This window comes from Monomorium pharaonis, chromosome 10 (genome assembly GCF_013373865.1).
Source record: "Monomorium pharaonis isolate MP-MQ-018 chromosome 10, ASM1337386v2, whole genome shotgun sequence".
NCBI lineage: Eukaryota > Metazoa > Arthropoda > Insecta > Hymenoptera > Formicidae > Monomorium > Monomorium pharaonis.
In genome coordinates this window covers 13,111,766-13,129,945 of record NC_050476.1, presented here as the reverse complement: position 1 = coordinate 13,129,945, position 18,180 = coordinate 13,111,766, and the positions used below count along the sequence as shown (strand labels likewise).

Below are 18,180 nucleotides of genomic sequence, written 5' to 3'. Positions count from 1 at the left end.
CAAGCACGCATAAAGTAGAAGGAACCCCTAACTTTTTCCATTTTCCCAGCTGCTTGATCTAAAGTGGCGTACGTCTGAAAATTAGTCTGACGTTGCAAACCCAAAAATTCTGAAAATTCTGAAAAATTATATGCAAGTAAAGCAGTTCGTTCCTAATAAGAAACTATATTTTATTTCCGCTAACTTCCACTTTACGAGGGTAAAACACCTCTTCAAAAAAAATTGGTTTTTTTCTTTCCAGGTAAATATTTTCAAAACTATAAAAGATAGAAACAGATTTTTTAAACAAAAGTTGAACGGTTTTAAGAGTATTTTAAAGTTATCAACAAAAAAACTTTTATTTGCATTTGTTTAACAAAATTCCCCCTCCTCTCTATTTTTTAATTTTTAAATTTTTGTTTACATTAAATTACAGATTTTTTTCAATTTAACCGTATATGATTGATTTATGTTTCAATAAATCATTTTCGAGAAATAATTACAAACGTTTCCGCATATATGCCATCCTTATATAAACTATTCATATGCTATTCGTATAAGCACTCAATTCTTGACAAACACAACGACAATACTACAATATAAAAAAATTACCTTGTAAAAAATATAGACTTTGTATTTGCGGAATAAATGTCAAAAAGTAAGATATCAAAAAAATTGTATCTAAAGTAATTTTTTAAAAATTGTTAGCACTTTTAATTTAAAAATGGTTTTGTAAAGCAATATTTAAATTATTTATATTATTATATATATATATTAACATACATTTCAGATAGCTAAATCGATCAGTATATACTTACAACTATAAGAAAAACAAATTAACACAAATTAATACTAATGAGTGACATGCATAAATCATAATAACAATAAATGTTATTTATTATTTTATTGTAATAATAACATTTATATATTCATTCTTTTAGTGTATAATTTTGCAAATCAATAAACAAGATATTAAAACTCTATTTTAATATTAAATGACGCAAAACTACATAATGCACTGATAACTTTCTGATTTACAGAATGCGGATATGGTTAACTATTTTGTAAATTACGGATTATAATTTGTACAATAATGATATTCTTCATTTGAATGTTTAAAACAGAAATCATGCACAGCGCATAAAAGCGGCTATCCCACAAACACTACTGTTCACGACCGTGGCGTGTGCGGGAACAAGAATGGCGCGGAGTGACGGGAAAGTAAAAGAAACTCAAGGACGTTAGTACTTCACGTATAATTAAAAAATATATATAAAAAAAATATAATAAATCTCAACTCAATTGGAGACGCGCTCGCTGCACAATTCGCCCGAGCGAGAGTGGGCTCAGCGCCGGGATCTCGCGCGAGCACGCGGAATATGAGAAAATAATGCAAGCGTACGAACTCGGAGGGCGACAGCGATCCGATCGCGGTACTGACTCGGCGATTTCTGGCGGCAGGGCGCGAAAAACGCTCGCAAAACGCCCCGAGAAAGCGGAGGCCCTCCCTTTCCGTGGATCGCTATCGCCCCTCCGAACGTGAAAGTGGCGAAGAAATGCCCATATAAAGCAATGTTATTGACATCGGATTAGCGCCATCGATTTTCGCGCCACAATCTTGTTTTGCGCGGAACAAGCAAAGGCCTCCCGCTCGACGGAGAGAATCCGGTACGCTCGATCCTCAACAACTACATTTGGGTATATGCTTTTTATTTTGTAAATAGAAATAGAACTCTACAATATTTTGAAATTCGTGGGGATGTATTTTTACTCCGCTTTTAAACCAAGCATGTTGGAAAAGATTTTTAAATCTAGGCGAAGAAAGCTGATTATGTTAATGATTGCAATTTAACTATTTCGTTACGGGAGTGCAAATTGACATCTCTCTCTTGAAGAATTATATTATCTGAAAATGTTCGCACCAAATTTTTCCAAATCCGGAATCCGAACACATCTAAAGGCTGAATGAGGCCCGTCGTCTTTTTTGGAATAGTTAAAAATTGTACGCCTTTGTCTTGTGAAATCAACTGCTGCAAGTTTTGAAATCTTCAGATGTAAGTTTTCCTAATTTTGAAGCTTGAATGTAAATATTAACTGGACGAAGAAGAGTTTGTTGCATTCTTGGACCAAATGTTCCTGTGGATTTCTTTAAAACCATGTACAGTGATGAAAAAAGACGTCCGCTTGTCAAAATAATCGGCATTATAGTGTAATTATGTATCGCAGAAGATACCGATTGAACCGTTGCTTCAACTATTTTTGCACCTAATTGCGTCAATGTTCGTCCAGAATATATTTCAAGGTTGAAAAGCTACTCTCATCTGCATTTTCAACTCTGATGGTTGGGATGTTAGATCTTACGTTTGAAACAAACGATTTTGCGATATCTTGTTTATTATTAATATTTTCAAGCATAAATGGCGTTCTGAATGTCGTTATTTTGCGCGAAACAATTCCATGCACATTCTTAAATTTCCAAATCCAATATTTACTTGCCTTAAATTCAGGTAGATCTATTTCCAAGGCCCTTGAATTCATGTCATGAACAATAGATCTTCTTTCACGAGCTTCTTCAAATTTTTGCAGTACGTATTTCGTAATAAAAGCAACTTTATCTGCATTTGTTCCATCTTTTTCTATATTCGCTTTCCACCTGTATAGATGCTGTAAGGATTAGCCTTTTGTATTATAAAGGACATAATATTGAGCTGGCAAATAAGTATTTTAATACAAATAAATATTTTACTACAAAAATTTGGCGCCGCTAAACCGAATAATTTGCCAGCTCTCTTTCTTATTATTTTGTGCGTGCATCTGGATGTGTGTATGTGTGTGTGTGTGTGTGTGTGTGTGTGTGTGTGTGTGTGTGTTTTTACCAGTATATAACTTATAAGGGAACCTCACGAACTCGAAAATTCAGATTTTAATGAAACTTGGCATAAATGTAGAGGGGGTAAATACATAAATTTAGAAATTTTTAGTAGCGGCTTAAAAACGGTTTAAAGAAGTGAAACCATTATTCAAAAGTTGAGACATTTTTGCGTTTTCTCGAGATATCTCGTAAACTCAACAAAATATAAAAAAGTTTTATATAAAAGTTTTACAATAAAAGTATCTAATTACAGTAATAAAATTTTGAAAAAAAAAATTTTTTTTTAATATTTTTTTTAATTAAAAAAAATTTTTTTCTAATTTTATTAACGTAGTTAATAATATAATAATAATACTTTATTCTCTTCAGCAAATTACAGCCAAGAAGGGGACTTGGTTTACATACAGTCTAACCATTCATCCATCCATCCATCCCTTCGTATAGTTTATTCTCTCCTATTATCCTATCTCCTCTCTAACCCCCTTTCTCTTCCTACCGTTCAACCTTCTCCCTTATTTAACATATACTTTAATATACAAAAAAAAAAGAAAAACCTTTACCAGAATAAATATATGCAAATATAATCCTACAAAAGAAATACAACAGATCTAAAAAACCTACCCAACGCTGTGTTACCTTATTTGGTCTAGATAATACATTCTATTAATTTACTATATACTATAAATACTATTATCACAGATTTCTCTCTTTTTCCTTACAGTCTAAACAGTCTTCTTTCCTATCACGTTTGTACTAACCGTCTCTTATATCTTACCCTGTCTCCTATACACTTAAATACTAAATACTACTATATACTACTACTTCTGCTACTACTACCTTTCTTTAATATTGATTAGCATTTACTCCATGGGTCATTCTCCTTCGTTCCTTGAGCATTCCGATTTCCTAATTATCTCTAGTCTTTTCTTCTCTCTCCAAAACTTACTCAATATCTTCTTTTTCTCTATCTAATTCGTCGTTCCTAATCCTTTCCGTTCTTTCCTCCTTGTTCTTACCTAGATCTTTAAACCATCCGTTCGCCACTTCGCAATCTTCTATAAAATGTGATAACTGATCTCTACATTTTTTACAGAATATACAAACTCTCCTCTTTTCTTCCAGCCAGTACTTATTGTATTCCTCCATATTACCGCATCTCAATCTAACTAGCGCCCTTACACCTATAGTACATCTTTTATTTTTATTCTCAAGATTTTTCTTACACAAATACTTAGGTTTAATACCTATCATATCTAAATCTTTTTCCCTATAACTCGTGTTATATTTTGCGTGACTGAATCTCCTATCTTCCTCTTGCTTTTGTATATCTCTGTCCCTAATCTCTAATTCTTTGGCTAAGTTTCTTTCCCTTTCCTGTCCTAACATATCTACAGCCTTTGTACTCCATCCATTTCTATTATAGTAATTCTCTCTCTCTAATCCATACTGATCCTGCCACTCATCCTTTTCTTTTTCTTTCCAACATTTCTTAATCTACCTATCCTCTTCCATTTCCTTTATTTTTTCCTCAAATCTCCTAGCTCTAATTCCCCATTTTATTCGTAATTTGTCTAATCCTAATTCTCTAGCTATTAAATACCTTGGTGTACAAAAATCCAGACTAAAAATCCACCTAGCGTAGTCCATCATTATCTTCTCTAACTCTCTTTTTTCTTCCCACCCCCATATTTCTACTCCATATTCCATTATGCTTTTTACTAGATACCTAAATAACATCCATCTTCTCCTAAAATCATTTTCAAAATAAAACCGAGATATTTAAACGTTTTTACTTCCTCTAATTCTCTGTTCTCCCATTTCCATTTATCTATCCTTTCTTTCCTGTTCCTATTAAAGACTAAGACCTTTGTTTTTTCAGTATTCAGTTCCAAATTTTTATTTTTTAGTACCTTTTTAAGCGTGTCCATCATATCCAGTAGTCCTACTCTGTTTTTTGCCAACAATACCATATCGTCCGCGTACGCTAAAGACCATATCCTATCCTTATCTAATTTAATTCCTCCTATATTTCTTTTACGCATAAACTTATCTATGTCCGCTATATACAAATTGAAAAGTAAAGGACTCATCACGCATCCCTGTCTTACACCCTTCGTCGTATTGAAAACCTCCGTCAATCCTTCTTCTGTCCTGACTGCCACTCTTGTGTCTTCATATATTTTCTTCACTCTTCTAATTATCTGGGTCTCTATTCCTTCTTCTTCCATCAATTCCCATAATTTTTCTCTTCTAATGTTATCGAAAGCTGCTTTCAGATCCACGAATAAGGCAAAAACCTTGCTCTCTCCTTTCCTCTTCTCCCTCTGCACGATGTGATTCAGAATAAAAATATTCTCCATTGTACATCTACCCCTTCTAAAACCGCCTTGGCTCTCTGGCAGCACCTCCAATCTTTCCGTTTCTTTTTCTAATTTGTTTCTTAGTATTTCCGCGTAGATCTTATATGCCGAACAGAGTAGTGAAATTCCCCTGTAGTTTTCCGTTATATCCTGATCTCCTTTTTTATGTAGTGGCACTATAATGCTTACTTTCCAGTCCTCCGGAGTGTCGCCTCCCTTCCAAAGTCGCTTTATGATTTCTATTAGCCCTATTCTTACCGCCGCACCTCCATACCTCCAAGCTTCCATTGGTATCCTATCAATCCCTGGGGCTTTCTTGTTTTTTAGTCTCTCCAGTGCACATCCAATCTCCTCCTCGAAATCCATCTCTTCTCTCCCTTCTGTTCTCTCTTCTTCCTTGCTTTCCATCCTATTCGCTGTTGCCCTATCTACACTCTTCTCTACTCCTTCCAATAATTCCATGAAGTGAGTCTTCCATCCATCCTTTGTGATACTATTCCTTATCTGCCTCTTACCGCCTCTTTTCCTATTTATGTATTTCCACATCTCTGATTCGTTTTTCAGATTTCTAAGCTCTTTCTCTTCCTCTTCCTTCCATTTTTCTTGTTTTTGTTCTAAATATGTCTTAAAACTTCCCTTTTCCTTCATATACTTCTCTCTTGTGATTCTCCCTTTCTTCCATATCCTCAGCATCCTGTGCAGTCTCCTTTTCTTCTTAGTGCATCCTCTGTCCCACCACTCCTTGTGACCTATTTCCTTCCTTTTCCATTTGACTTCCCTTTTTACCATCGCTTCTTGGATCATTTCTTTCAAGTTCTTCCAGATTTCTTCTATCGACAGGCTTCCTACGTTTTCAATCCAATCCGCCCATTCTGTTTGTTCCTTGTATATATCTTTCGCTTCTTCGTCCCACCTTATTTTAATTCTTCTTTCTTCTTCCCTCTCTTCTTCTTCTTCCGTGACTTCCCTCCTTCCGGTCTTCAATCTCATTGACAAGGGCATGTGATCCGAGTCCGTTCTTTCCTCTACTCTAAATTCCTTATCTATACAAAAGTCATTCGCAATTACATAATCAATAACAGTGTTACCTCTCGTTCCTATGTACGTATATTTTCTTTCTCTATCACCGCTTGACGTTACATTTAAAATCCTACCGCCTATTTCCTTGACGAAATCTACTAAATCTCGACCGTTGTTACCTATTGTTTTATCTTTGTTCTTTCTTCCTATTCCTACCTCTCCCTCCACTATTCCTTTCTCTCCTATTCTTATATTAAAATCCCCTCCTATAATTATGTGTTCCCTTCTGTTTTCCTCTACTATTTCTCTGATTGATTCTTTAATATTTCCCCACTTGCCCTGATTGTAAACTGATACCACTAGTAAATCCTTTCCGTTCATTACACCTCTTAGTCTTGTCAAAATCCACCCCTCTCCACTTCTTTCAATTAACTCCCAATCTTTAATCCCTCCTCCCCTCTTTATTTCTACTATGAAGCCACCCTTAGCCTTATCTTTCTTATTATCCCTTATTGCATAACTACACTCCCAGGTGTGGGACTTTGACAAGGTACCTTTCAATCTGTTCCAATTTCTCTCCTCTACCCATGTTTCATTTAAACTAATAAAATCAAAACCTTTAACGTATTTCCAGAAATCTCTATCCTGTCTACCTAGTCCTGCTATATTCCAAAAAATTAAATCATAATCATAATCTACTCCCTTTTCCTCCCCCCTCTCTTTAGTCCTAACTTCCCCTTCTTGGCTTAGGCAAAATTTTCTTTATCCCTCTCTCCTACTCCTACTTCCCTAAGTACTTCCTCTTCCTCTCTCCTATCTTGTCCGTCCCCCCTTTCGCTACCTCCTCCCTCCTCTTTCTCTATTTCCTCCCATCTTTTCCATATCCCTCCGACTTTAACCCTTCCCATCCCTATCTTAACCGCTCTACCTTTTTCTCTTTCTAACCTCACCCATCTGGCTATTTCTTTCTGCGTATTCCTCTCTAACCATGTCAAATCGTGCTCTATAAAGAAACGTTCTCCATTTAATTTTCTTTTATTATACATTACATTTTTTTTCATTACCTCGTTTTCTAAACATCCTATTACAACTTTCTTGCTTAACCAATATCTAGTGACTCTAACCTCTAAATCTAATTTCTCCTTAATCATCTCCTCTATCCAAGCCTTTGTTACTTTTTCTAACTCCTCTCCTCTTATGCCTCTAATTATTATATTATTCTTTCTTTCCTCTTTATCCTTGTCAGCTACTAACCTCTTTAATTTTCCTACCTCTCTATCACTAAATGCATCGCTATCTATTTCTGATCTACTTCTGGAGCTCGCTCTGCTCGATCTACCTCTGCTTCCTTTACTGACGTTAATCGTCCCTACGCTCTATTCACTACCGCTCCCTTCCGTTCTCTCTATCTCTCTCCCTTCTCTACTCATTGTAAATCTTTCTAGCACCGATCCTTTTACCTCTAATAATTTCCTCTCTAAATCATTCGCCCTATTTTCATATTTTTCTCTCTCCGCCTTCATTTCTGCTAATTCTTTTCTTACGTCTTCCTTAAAATTCTTAAATTATGTTACTAGCGCTCTAACCTCTTTTTCCAATTCCTCTATTCCCCCTATTTCTCTTATCTCCACTTTCTCTTTAAAATCTACCTTCTTTCCTTGTTTGCCTCCTTCTAACGTTAACTTCCTTTGCCCCTCTTCTATCCCATACCTACTTCCTCTTGCACTTCTCTCCCTTCCCTCTGTCGACATCTTCCCGCGCTTGTTCTCGAAGCTTCTAACCTTCTAAACTAACCTCCTACCTACCTTGTGTCTTTTCCTTGCTATTATACCTAAATCCTACTTCTCTTACCTTCCCTCCAATTACTCGCCGAAAATTAATCTCACTCTACCTAATTCTCCTCAATACTACCTCTTTAACTCGCTTACAACCGCTCTAAATCGCCTTATTATCCGCTCACGCTACACCATACGTCCACACACCAGCGCTCCTCCTAACCAAGTCCTTTATTAACGTAGTTAGATAGAAATATTTTTGCTATAAAACTTTTGTATAAAACATTTTTTTATATCTCCAATACTTTTCGAGATTATCGAAAAAAGCAAAAATCTGCTCTATACATCAATAGTTTCATCCTTTAGATCGCTTTTGATCGGAACTTTGTGTCGAATTGGTGGTCATCGACGTCCGTCGACACACGGCGATCGAGCACGGCGGCCCTACGAATGGAATCGTGCCTGGCGCCCAACTATAATTAAGCTACTAATTACCGTCAATACACGATGAGGTTGCAGACGTAGAAGGTAGTAACGTCGCACTCTTAATTGTTTTAGCATTTCAATAGCTTTAAGTTTAATACTGCTTTTATGACTCTCGAGACTTATTAATTTTTCTAGAGCCTCTTCCAGAAAATCTGATATTTCCATATAAACTTCTTCCTTGATAACACTATTTAGGTAAGCTGTTGTAATATCGCATTGATAAATATGCATTTTGTAATGCGCTGCAATCGCCATTACTAATCGAATTGAGCTCAATCTGGCAACAGAGGCAAAAGTCTCGTCAAAATCTATACCTGGTCGGTGACTAAATCCACGAGCTACAATCCTTGCTTTTCTTTTCTGTAGACATCCGTCAGATTGATATTTATTTGTCAGCATTATACGACTTTTAATAATATTTTTATTATCTGATCGATCGACCAATTTCCACACGTCGTTCTTTATGGATCTTAATTCCGTTGCCATAGCATTATACCATTCGTTCATTTCTAGTTCCTGAAAATGGCTTTTCTTACTGAAACTTCGGCAAACATACTAACTTCTGGAGTCGTAAACTTTGACGCATGGTATTCTTTTTTCGATCGACCTCTTGATCCTGTACTAACAATTTTGAGACGATCTGGACCTCTTTTTTCAAGTATATCATTAAAAATTTTTTTGCCCATGATCTCCACTTCATCGTCATCAAAATGATCCGTTACCTGAGGCTCTTGTTGAATCGTATCTGATTCTGTTTCAATCATGTGTGGTTCTTCTTTATCTGTATTTTGAGAAACAATGTCAAATTGATTAGCTTGGATTGTTGTGTCGGTATCTTTTGTAATTTCTTCCTGAATACAATCGTATTTATTTAAAAACTTAACATCTCTGCTAGTTATTATTTTATCTTTAGACGGGTCCAGTAGGCGATAACCTTTTGCATCCTCAGTAAAACACATGAATTTAAATTCTCTTGCTTTAATATCTACCTTTGTTCTTAATTCTTTTCGAACGTGTGCATACACTCTAGATCCAAATATTCTTCAAGTTTGGTATAATATTACTCCATTTTTGTATTGGCGTGGCATCTATATTGCGTTAGTTATCAAACGATTTTGCAAATTGTTTGCTGTATTGGCGGCTTTACCTCAATAATTGTTGGGCAACCCAGCATTTATTAATAAACATCTGGCCATCTCAAGTAAGGATCGGTTTTTACGTTTTGCTATACCGTTTTGCTCGGGAGCGTAAGTGACAATATATTGAGCCTCAATACCTTTTTACTTAAACAATGCTTGAAGTCGATGATTGACGTATTCTTTTCTTTTATCCGACCTAATAACCTTTGGTATGACGTTAAACTTGGTTTTTGCTGAACGTATGTATTCTTGAATCTTGTCAGGAACTTCAGATTTGTTCGCCATCAAATACACAATCGTGTACCGACTGTAATCATCAATTATTATCAGTAAATATCTTCTCTTACCTGGTGTCTTTGTTTGCATAGGACCGCAAACGTCTGTGTGAACTAAATCCAGAATTGCTTTAGATTTTTTTGTCGATTTCTTTGAAACGTATTCCTGGTCATCTTTTTTTTTAAATAAGTTTTGCAGACTTCCTTGATTCCACAATCTTTGATACGAATGCCTTCGACAGTTCCTTTATTTGCCATTTCCTTTATTGCATCAACATCCCTGCGACCTAATTTTCGATGCCATTGATGTTGACAGTCTTCATTGTGTTCCTTAGTGACAGTTAAAACTTTATTATCATTCTCTAATTTATATAGATTTCCATTTAGCTCAGCTACAGCAATGACGGTATTTGCATGTACAATATAACATTTGTTCTCTTTAAAATTGACTTGCATTTGTCTTTCTGTCAATCTCTTTACTGATATTAAGCTCTCTTCTAGACTAGGAACAAACAGTACATCTTTGACAGTAACATTCGTACATTTTTCTTTATTATCCTAACAAATTATATCTCCTTTACCAATACTATAAATTTCAACATAATCGCCATTAGCTAACTTTAAATTTTCATTACTGTAACTGCGAAAGCTTATAAAAAAACTCTTATCCCTGGTCATGTGACTGGTTGCGCCAGAATCAATATACCAAGCTTTATGATTTATTGCATTGTTATTATTTATACTAAAACAAATATCAGAATCTTAATTTTCTTTGGTGTTACGTCCGGCGGGGTCAAGGATCGCGTCGTTCGTATTTCCTATTGAATTTTATTATTTTCTATTATTCTCTACTCCGCCGAGCGGAAACGGAGAGAGATCGCGAGGAACAGCGGGAAAGAAAAATAAAAATTCCTGGCAGATTCTTTTTCTGACTAATTTATTCAAATTCTATTAGAGAAATGGTGGCTTTGATGACTGTGTCTGAGGCGACCATCCTGTCTTCTATAATTGTGGGCCTTTTGTAGTCGCGTGGTGAGAATCCGAAAGTCGTACTCTCTTGGGCATAGGCAGGGCCCGGAACGGATGTTGGGCGAAAAAGGTCGCGCGGCGAAGGCAATGGTTGAGGCGGGGGTGCTGTCAGAGCTACCGGCAGTGGTCGGTCAAAAACACGGGGGTCAAACTCCCCGTGTTCCACCAACTCGGCGTACAGTCGCCTCAGCTGAACCTTTCTGCCGCCGCGCCTAGATCTTCCTATCTGCAGGGAAGAATGCCATTTCTTAGTTCTCTCGGTTTTATTTTATATCTTATAATTGGAAATCAGTTTCGCGAAGTTTAATTTGTAAGGTAAGAATTTATTTCCGTAAGAATACGCTAGCGGGTGGCGCGACCGATTGGTGCTTTGCGCGACGAAGTCTAGCACGCTGGATCACCAGGAGGCGTGAATAGAATGAGGATCGAGGGACATATACCTCACACCATGAGTTCGGGTGGAGGCGCCTAGTAAGGTAGCGGCACCGTGTTCGGCGTCCGCTCCGGTGCTGTCAATTTTGTCGGAACGCGAACGCGCGCCGACTATCTCGCGCCCACGCTAGAGTCTTCCGACTTTCGCAGGACCGGTTGACGGGGAAGGGTGTCGCTTTCCTATCCTCTCGAGAACAAACAGCCAACGGTGCGGGAAGGTGTACACTTTCCAGCGCGCACCTTCCCGCACCGTTGGCTGTTTGTTCTCGAGAGGATAGGAAAGCGACAGAGAGAGATAAGTGAACGAGGCAGACGATCCTCCCAATTGCCGCGAGAGAACGCGAACACGCTCACTTTGCGTGTGACGGGAGCCACCGAGTTCCTCACGGAACTACAGCTCAGCGCCAAGTTCACAACTCTCACTGTCTGTGAGAGGAAGTTATATTTCACGAAAGACCGAAGCACCACCACTGTCGCATGACACTCCACGATTAGAGAACGGAACGCACAAAGAAAAAAAGAAAAGAACTCGCTTATCACAACTATAATGACTTTAATAATAAGAAGAAGGGAGAGAACTCGCACCTTTACAACTTGTTGATTTCACTCTCGGTCACACTCACACGCACGCACAATCACGGCGATCGGAAATCGCTATCTGTAAAATAATGGAACGGATTAATCGTGTGAGGGAGAATTTGCCTTCTCTGGTGTTACCGGTTATCTTGAATGCTATAACTTGGTAAAATATTCTAAGTTCTTATTCGAGAATCGAAAATATGCTAAGTCTTTTATTCGACACGCGAAAATATTCTAAGTCTTTTGCTTGACACGCGAAAATATTTTAAGTCTTTTGCTCAACACGCGAAAATATTCTAAGTCTTTTCGTGCTAATATAAATTATGTCCAACGACCTTTCGGCGCGAGACGAGGAGGCAAAATCTCGCTTTCCGTACGAAATTCGCGGCTTTTATACTCCCAACCGAGGGAGTTCGGGGGTGAAGAGCGTGGAAAGGAGAGCAGTAAATCATCTAGTGCCTGTCACGTAATTCGGCAATTAATGAATTACCGCATACGGCTCTATGGTCACCAGATGAAGTTCCTCATCATAATTTTTGGTCGCGGGGTGTGTGACTATCGCACGCTCTTTGCAATCGCTTGCATTCCTTATTCGGGTTTTTATGAGTGGAGTTAGAATGGCGAGATTCTGGCAGCGTGCTCCTTCGCGTTCAATCTCTTTTAATTCGTTATCAATTAATTAAGGGCGTTGGGCCCCTAATATCTTACTGCGAACGGTCTCGCGCGAGCATGGCTACGTCGACGCCAGCGGGAGCGTTCGCCAGTTTCTTCTTAGAGGGGTAATTACTTCGTCCCGTTAATTAAGCGATTTACGCGATTGCCACCAAATGCCCAGTTTTGAGGCGCCTCAGGGGGAAGCTGGCTAGGGGGAGGATTACTCCCCTTTTTGTGCCTTAGCGATATCTAGCGCAGTTCACCGATAATTACCGCTTTTAATTAGCGCGTGCGTGCCGATCGAGTGGCCCGCACGCTCGCAGCGCGTGATCGCTCGGGCCCCGCACCGTAAGCGCGTGAATTTGCCGGCGTACGCGTTGTCCTGGCAACGCGTCGTTGCAGAGCGCGATCCTCGCCTGGATCGTGACGGCCGGCTCGAAAATCTCGGCCGGACGTAACATTGGAAACCGCATTTGCCTTTTCTTTATTGCTTTTCCATTTCTTATATTTAATGCAGTCTTTCTTCATATGGTCTCGTTTTGTACAAAAGAAACAACTAACCTCTTGAGATGTTTGTTGTTGTGAGCGAAACACTCACAACCAATAAATACATATTATAAAATAAAGGAAATAAAATATTAAAATAATAAGATAGCTCGCCGAGGAAGGCTCGCTATCATAAGGTGTCAGGTGACACATGCCTCGTGCGCTGCCGGCCGGTCATCGCACTGGGCAACGCACCAGCCACCTTAACGAAGTAGCGAAGCCAGCTTAGCAACAATCATGCCACCGGAAATGCATACCTGCATTTTGGCAATTGTTGCTAAACTCGCAAATATTTCCCGCGCGCCGGATGCGCGCGGGAATAACCATATATGGTCATACGGAGGGCCCGATGCCCCCACTAATAATTAAATCCGCGACACTATTTAAGCCGCTGCCGAACAGCGGCCAGCGGAATCAGTAAATAGTAATCAAGCCGATACGTACGGCCCGTACAAGTGTATTAAGAGTTCGGGACTTAGCCGCTAGCAAGTCTCTAGCGAGCAACGAGACGACGCGTTAACTCCGAGTCACGCGCCGTATCTAATCTGTGTAACACGACGCGGCACCTTCGCCGACCGCAACCAGTGTACAACATTAGAAATAAATCTTATATCAGTTTAAATTAAATCAGTGAGTGAGTGATTTGAGGACCCTGCCTACAAAACCGCCTCTTTCCGCGAGTTCTAACTCCTTGGGCAGCAACGAATCCCAAAAAATCTTTTGTCGCACCGCAAGGTTCGGCAAAAATATTTTGTTGTACCGCAAGGCGCAACATTGTTGTTCCTGTTTTTGTTGCATCGTTGACTTCTTATTAATTAAAGTGTACTTACCTTGAGTGCTTTATCCTCAGATTTTTCTTTATGATGCCTTACATCCTTGCGCCTGTCGCCCTCATCTATAAGTTTTCCTTTTACCAATTGCAGCGCAAGTTTCATCTTCTGATCTGGTTTCCAATGCTGTAACAAGTGTACTGTACGAATCAGGTAAACTACTCAATAGCATTGCAATTATTAAATTATCCTTAAACATTTCTCCCAAAGCAGCTAACTCATCCACTACGTTCAACATATGATTAATGTGAGTTTCCGTATCACCATCTTCTGCAAGCTTCATGCTGCACAATTTTTTAAATAAATAAACCTGATTTGTGAGTGAAGCTTTCTGGTGATAATCCTGTAACGCTTTCCACGTTTCCTTAGCTGACACAGCATCTTTTATGTCTCGTAACTGATCGTCTTCGATTAACAAACCGATGGTGGCTCTTGCTTGTCTATCATTCTTTAACCATGCTGCATCAGAACTTGCAGGTCTGGACTCGCTAACTGTGTGCCATATGTTTCTTATTAAGGGGATGCTGGAGTTGTCTGTTTTACCAACAAAAAGATAGTAATTTTTGTTTAACAATATCTTTTTATTTCTTTTATAGATTTGGAAATCCTTCTCCAGAATAAAAGAATACGCATTGCTATCAGTCTGTGGAGTGGAATTTCCTCCAAAAACGAGAAAAAATTGTTAATTTGCTGTCACATCATAACAATGTTTGCTTAATATAAAAGATCTACAGTTTGTACCTACGAAATTCGTATTCACAGACTAGTAGACGACGAAAACAAACAGTGTCGAGTTTCGAAAATTAAATTTTATTGCCTAATTGAGACAAAATTGTGAAACGAAAATTTAGGTTATATACGCGTAAAAAGTTAATAAGTAGAGCAATAAAAAAAAATATTTTTTGTCCTCGATATAAAGTTCAATTCACAGATGGATATTAATATGTGTATTTTAATTCTGGAAAAGAATTTCTAAATTTATAAAAGAGATATATACAAAATCTTATTAATGATGTGCATGAATGACTCTACATTATCGACCTCGGTCAAGTTTGAGAGGCAGTCCAGCATCGCCTTAATAGCAATTCCATCTTATGTTTTCATACCTGATAATTTCTGTTATTTAATTTCGTAATCAAAAAACGTGTTTCTGCCATTGTTATGGGTTGTCTGGGCCCATAACCTGTTAAAAAACAGAGACGTCATGTATCTGATATTCGGCCATATTCGCAAGATAGGAAGGGATAAGTTGCATCGACATACAGAATGGACGAGAGATAAATCGATACAATCGATAGATCGGTGCGTTGCGATAGGAGCACAAGTATGCCATCTTAACCGCGAAATATAAATTTTTACATTATATCCAGCAGACGGCACTGAAAAAATTAATAATTTCTGAAGCGTCTATTTAGATGGAACTGGAAAAGAATATTTAAACTAGATGCATTTATTTAAAAGGTATTGATAAAATTATTATCTGAAGCATCTATTTAGACGGTATTGATAAAATTTTTAATATCTGAAGCGTCTATTTAGACGGTACTGATGAAGTTATTCATATCTGAAGTGTCTATTTAAACAGTACCAATAATTATTAATATCTGAAGCGTCTATTTATACGGCACTGGTAAAATCACTACACGTTGCTATGTATGTGTACATGTTCTTCCAATACATGTATGTACGTTCTGAGTTAATGGTAATGTGGCACAAAATTAAAAATATTGGTAAGTTAATGACGGAGTCGATTATCGACATTATTCTTTCCTATTTTTAAGTACATATATTATACTAAAAAATATATGCCAAATAATATATTTAAAAATCTAATACAAAAAATATAACAAATGTTATAAACCAAATACGATTTATATAATAAACATAAATGATTAACAAATTATATACATTATTTTTTTAGCATACCTTTATGTACTGTTAATAAAATGAGAAATGATAATAAATTTTTAATTTTGATAACGCATTGGATTTATTTATATCTTTTATTAATACGTAAAAAAACAAAAAAGATGGTTAAATGGGTGATGGCTTGTAAGTTCGATTAATAAAAAGAGGATTCAATGTGGAGTTTAAGACAATTTTTTTCAAAAAATAAAAGATGATTCTGAATTGTTATATTGTTACACCACAATGACATTAGTACATTTTGAACAATTAGTACAAAAGGTAAAATCATATTTAACAAAAAAAATTCCTCGTGCTTTAGTTTCAGAACTACGACTTTTAATAACTTTAAGGTATATATACATAAAATTACGTATTTCACTAGATTACTTGTGTGTGTGTGTGTATGTATGTGTGTAATTATTATTATTATTGTTATTATTAGTATTATTTTTATATGTATAATTATATAATAATTATATCTACAATTTTACAGATATCTTGCGATAACTTACCATTTACCATAGCTATGGCATTTAGAATTGGTGAATCTACAGTAAAAGAAGTTGTAAAGGAAGTTTGTTTTGTTTTAATTAAAGTTTTAGAACCATTGTATCTTTCTTCACCTACAGAAAAAGATTGGAGATAATACACAAATACATATTGGAAAGATGGAACATTCCAAATTGTGTGGGTGCTGTTGATGGCAAACACATCAGATTACGATGTCCTCCACATTCTCGAAGCTTATATTATAACTTATTTATTTACAGGTAATAGTGACATTTTTCATGAATGTGATATAGGAATAAATTTAAATAATAAAACCGATTATATTTTCTGAAAAAACAGATAAACCTTCCTGATAGCAATTTAAAAACATACACTTATGGCTGATGATGCTTTTAAATTATCAAAAAGAATAATGAAACCTTATTCCAGTAGAAATTTAACATATAAACAAAATATTTTTAATTATTGACTTTCAAGAGAATGGAGAACAGTGGAAAGCGCATTTGGAATTTTTTCGAGTAAATGGAGAATATTTCAAATTGTTATCATGCTACCAGAAACTGCTGATTTAATTATAACAGCTTCCGTATGTCTATATAATTACGTACTAAAAGAGGAGCAACGTAGTGGATGTAAAATGTACAAGAAAAATAATACAATTTTTTTAAATAATAATGTTTAATCTTATAGGTTTCTTCACCATGGACCATTTGCGTGTGTACCAAGTGTCTTGAAGAAGACAATAACGTAAGATATGCCAACACTCAAAGGAATACTTTAAGTGATTATTTTGTCTCTAAAGCTGGTGAAATAAAATGGCAGCATAATTATGTTCAAAGAGATGTATACGCAGACGAATAAATATAAGTGTGTGTTTGTATGTATACATATAACACGTTTTGATCACTAAGTTTAGACATATAACATGTTTTGATTACTAAGTTTTGTTTAACAAGTTATGTATATAAAATAAAAACTTATATGTAAAAATGTTAAAATAAATTGTATTTATTAACAGTTAGTTAAAATTGTAATGCATGTATTGATACTTTTTTTAAGTTTTTAGTTATTATAAAAACATTTCATATTTTTATAACAATTTATATTATAAGAATATTTAAATATTAATTAATATGCAATTTATATTTTGTGTATAAACTAAAAAACGCGCGATCGGCGATGAACAAATCCCGAAAATGTCGCCCGGGGGAATTCGAACACAAGACTCGCCATCTAGACTCCCACTCGCGCGATCAGACGCGCGCACTTCTCGACCATAAACAAAATAGTGTAAATTTTCTTAAACCTAAGGTCAAATTCACAACATCCTCTCACATTTTTTGTGGAAACAAAAGACCAACTAAAAATGATAATTTATAATTTTCAAGGAAATACAATCCAATATCATTAAAGACGCAAAACTCTCGCGTATTATTATAAAAATTCAACGAACGTTTAGACAATGTGTCTTTGCTTGACGCTCTCCACAATCAGTAAATTAATAGGTCTACGTATTCGAAGTCCAAACCGGGTCATGATCCCTGACACTTCCTTTTGATTGTCTTTGGATTGCCCTACTGTTGAGGACACAGGGTCACCTTCTTCCAATACATCAGGCACTGTGTTCAACAAGTACAAGCGCTGTACAGGATGAACAAACTCTCCAGAGCTCAGCTTTAATCTGGCAACCTATTGAATGCCATCCTTCCCAGGTAGTCATTCCAAGATTTTGGCTAATGGCCACTTCAAGCGTTTTCGGTTATCGGCTCCAATCAGAACTATATCT

The 18,180-nt window shown here is 36.6% G+C and overlaps 1 protein-coding gene across 3 annotated transcripts in view; it reads right to left on the bottom strand.

Annotated features, from left to right (window-relative positions):
- Positions 1–396: 396 nt before the first annotated feature.
- LOC105833689 overlaps positions 397–18,180 on the bottom strand; it is a 139,859-nt gene continuing 122,075 nt past the window's right edge. The window contains exons 1-2 of one of the 3 annotated variants that reach the window (XM_036292676.1): positions 8,502–13,247; positions 397–2,643 (exon numbers count right to left, since the gene is read on the bottom strand). In XM_036292676.1, the coding sequence (XP_036148569.1) occupies positions 2,254–2,643; positions 8,502–8,999 (888 nt within the window). In that variant the 5' untranslated portion in view covers positions 9,000–13,247 and the 3' untranslated portion in view covers positions 397–2,253. Of the gene's footprint in view, positions 2,644–8,501; positions 13,248–13,976; positions 14,103–18,180 lie in introns of those variants that run through there. The other 2 variants (XM_036292677.1, XM_036292675.1) reach the window with 2 other exon arrangements.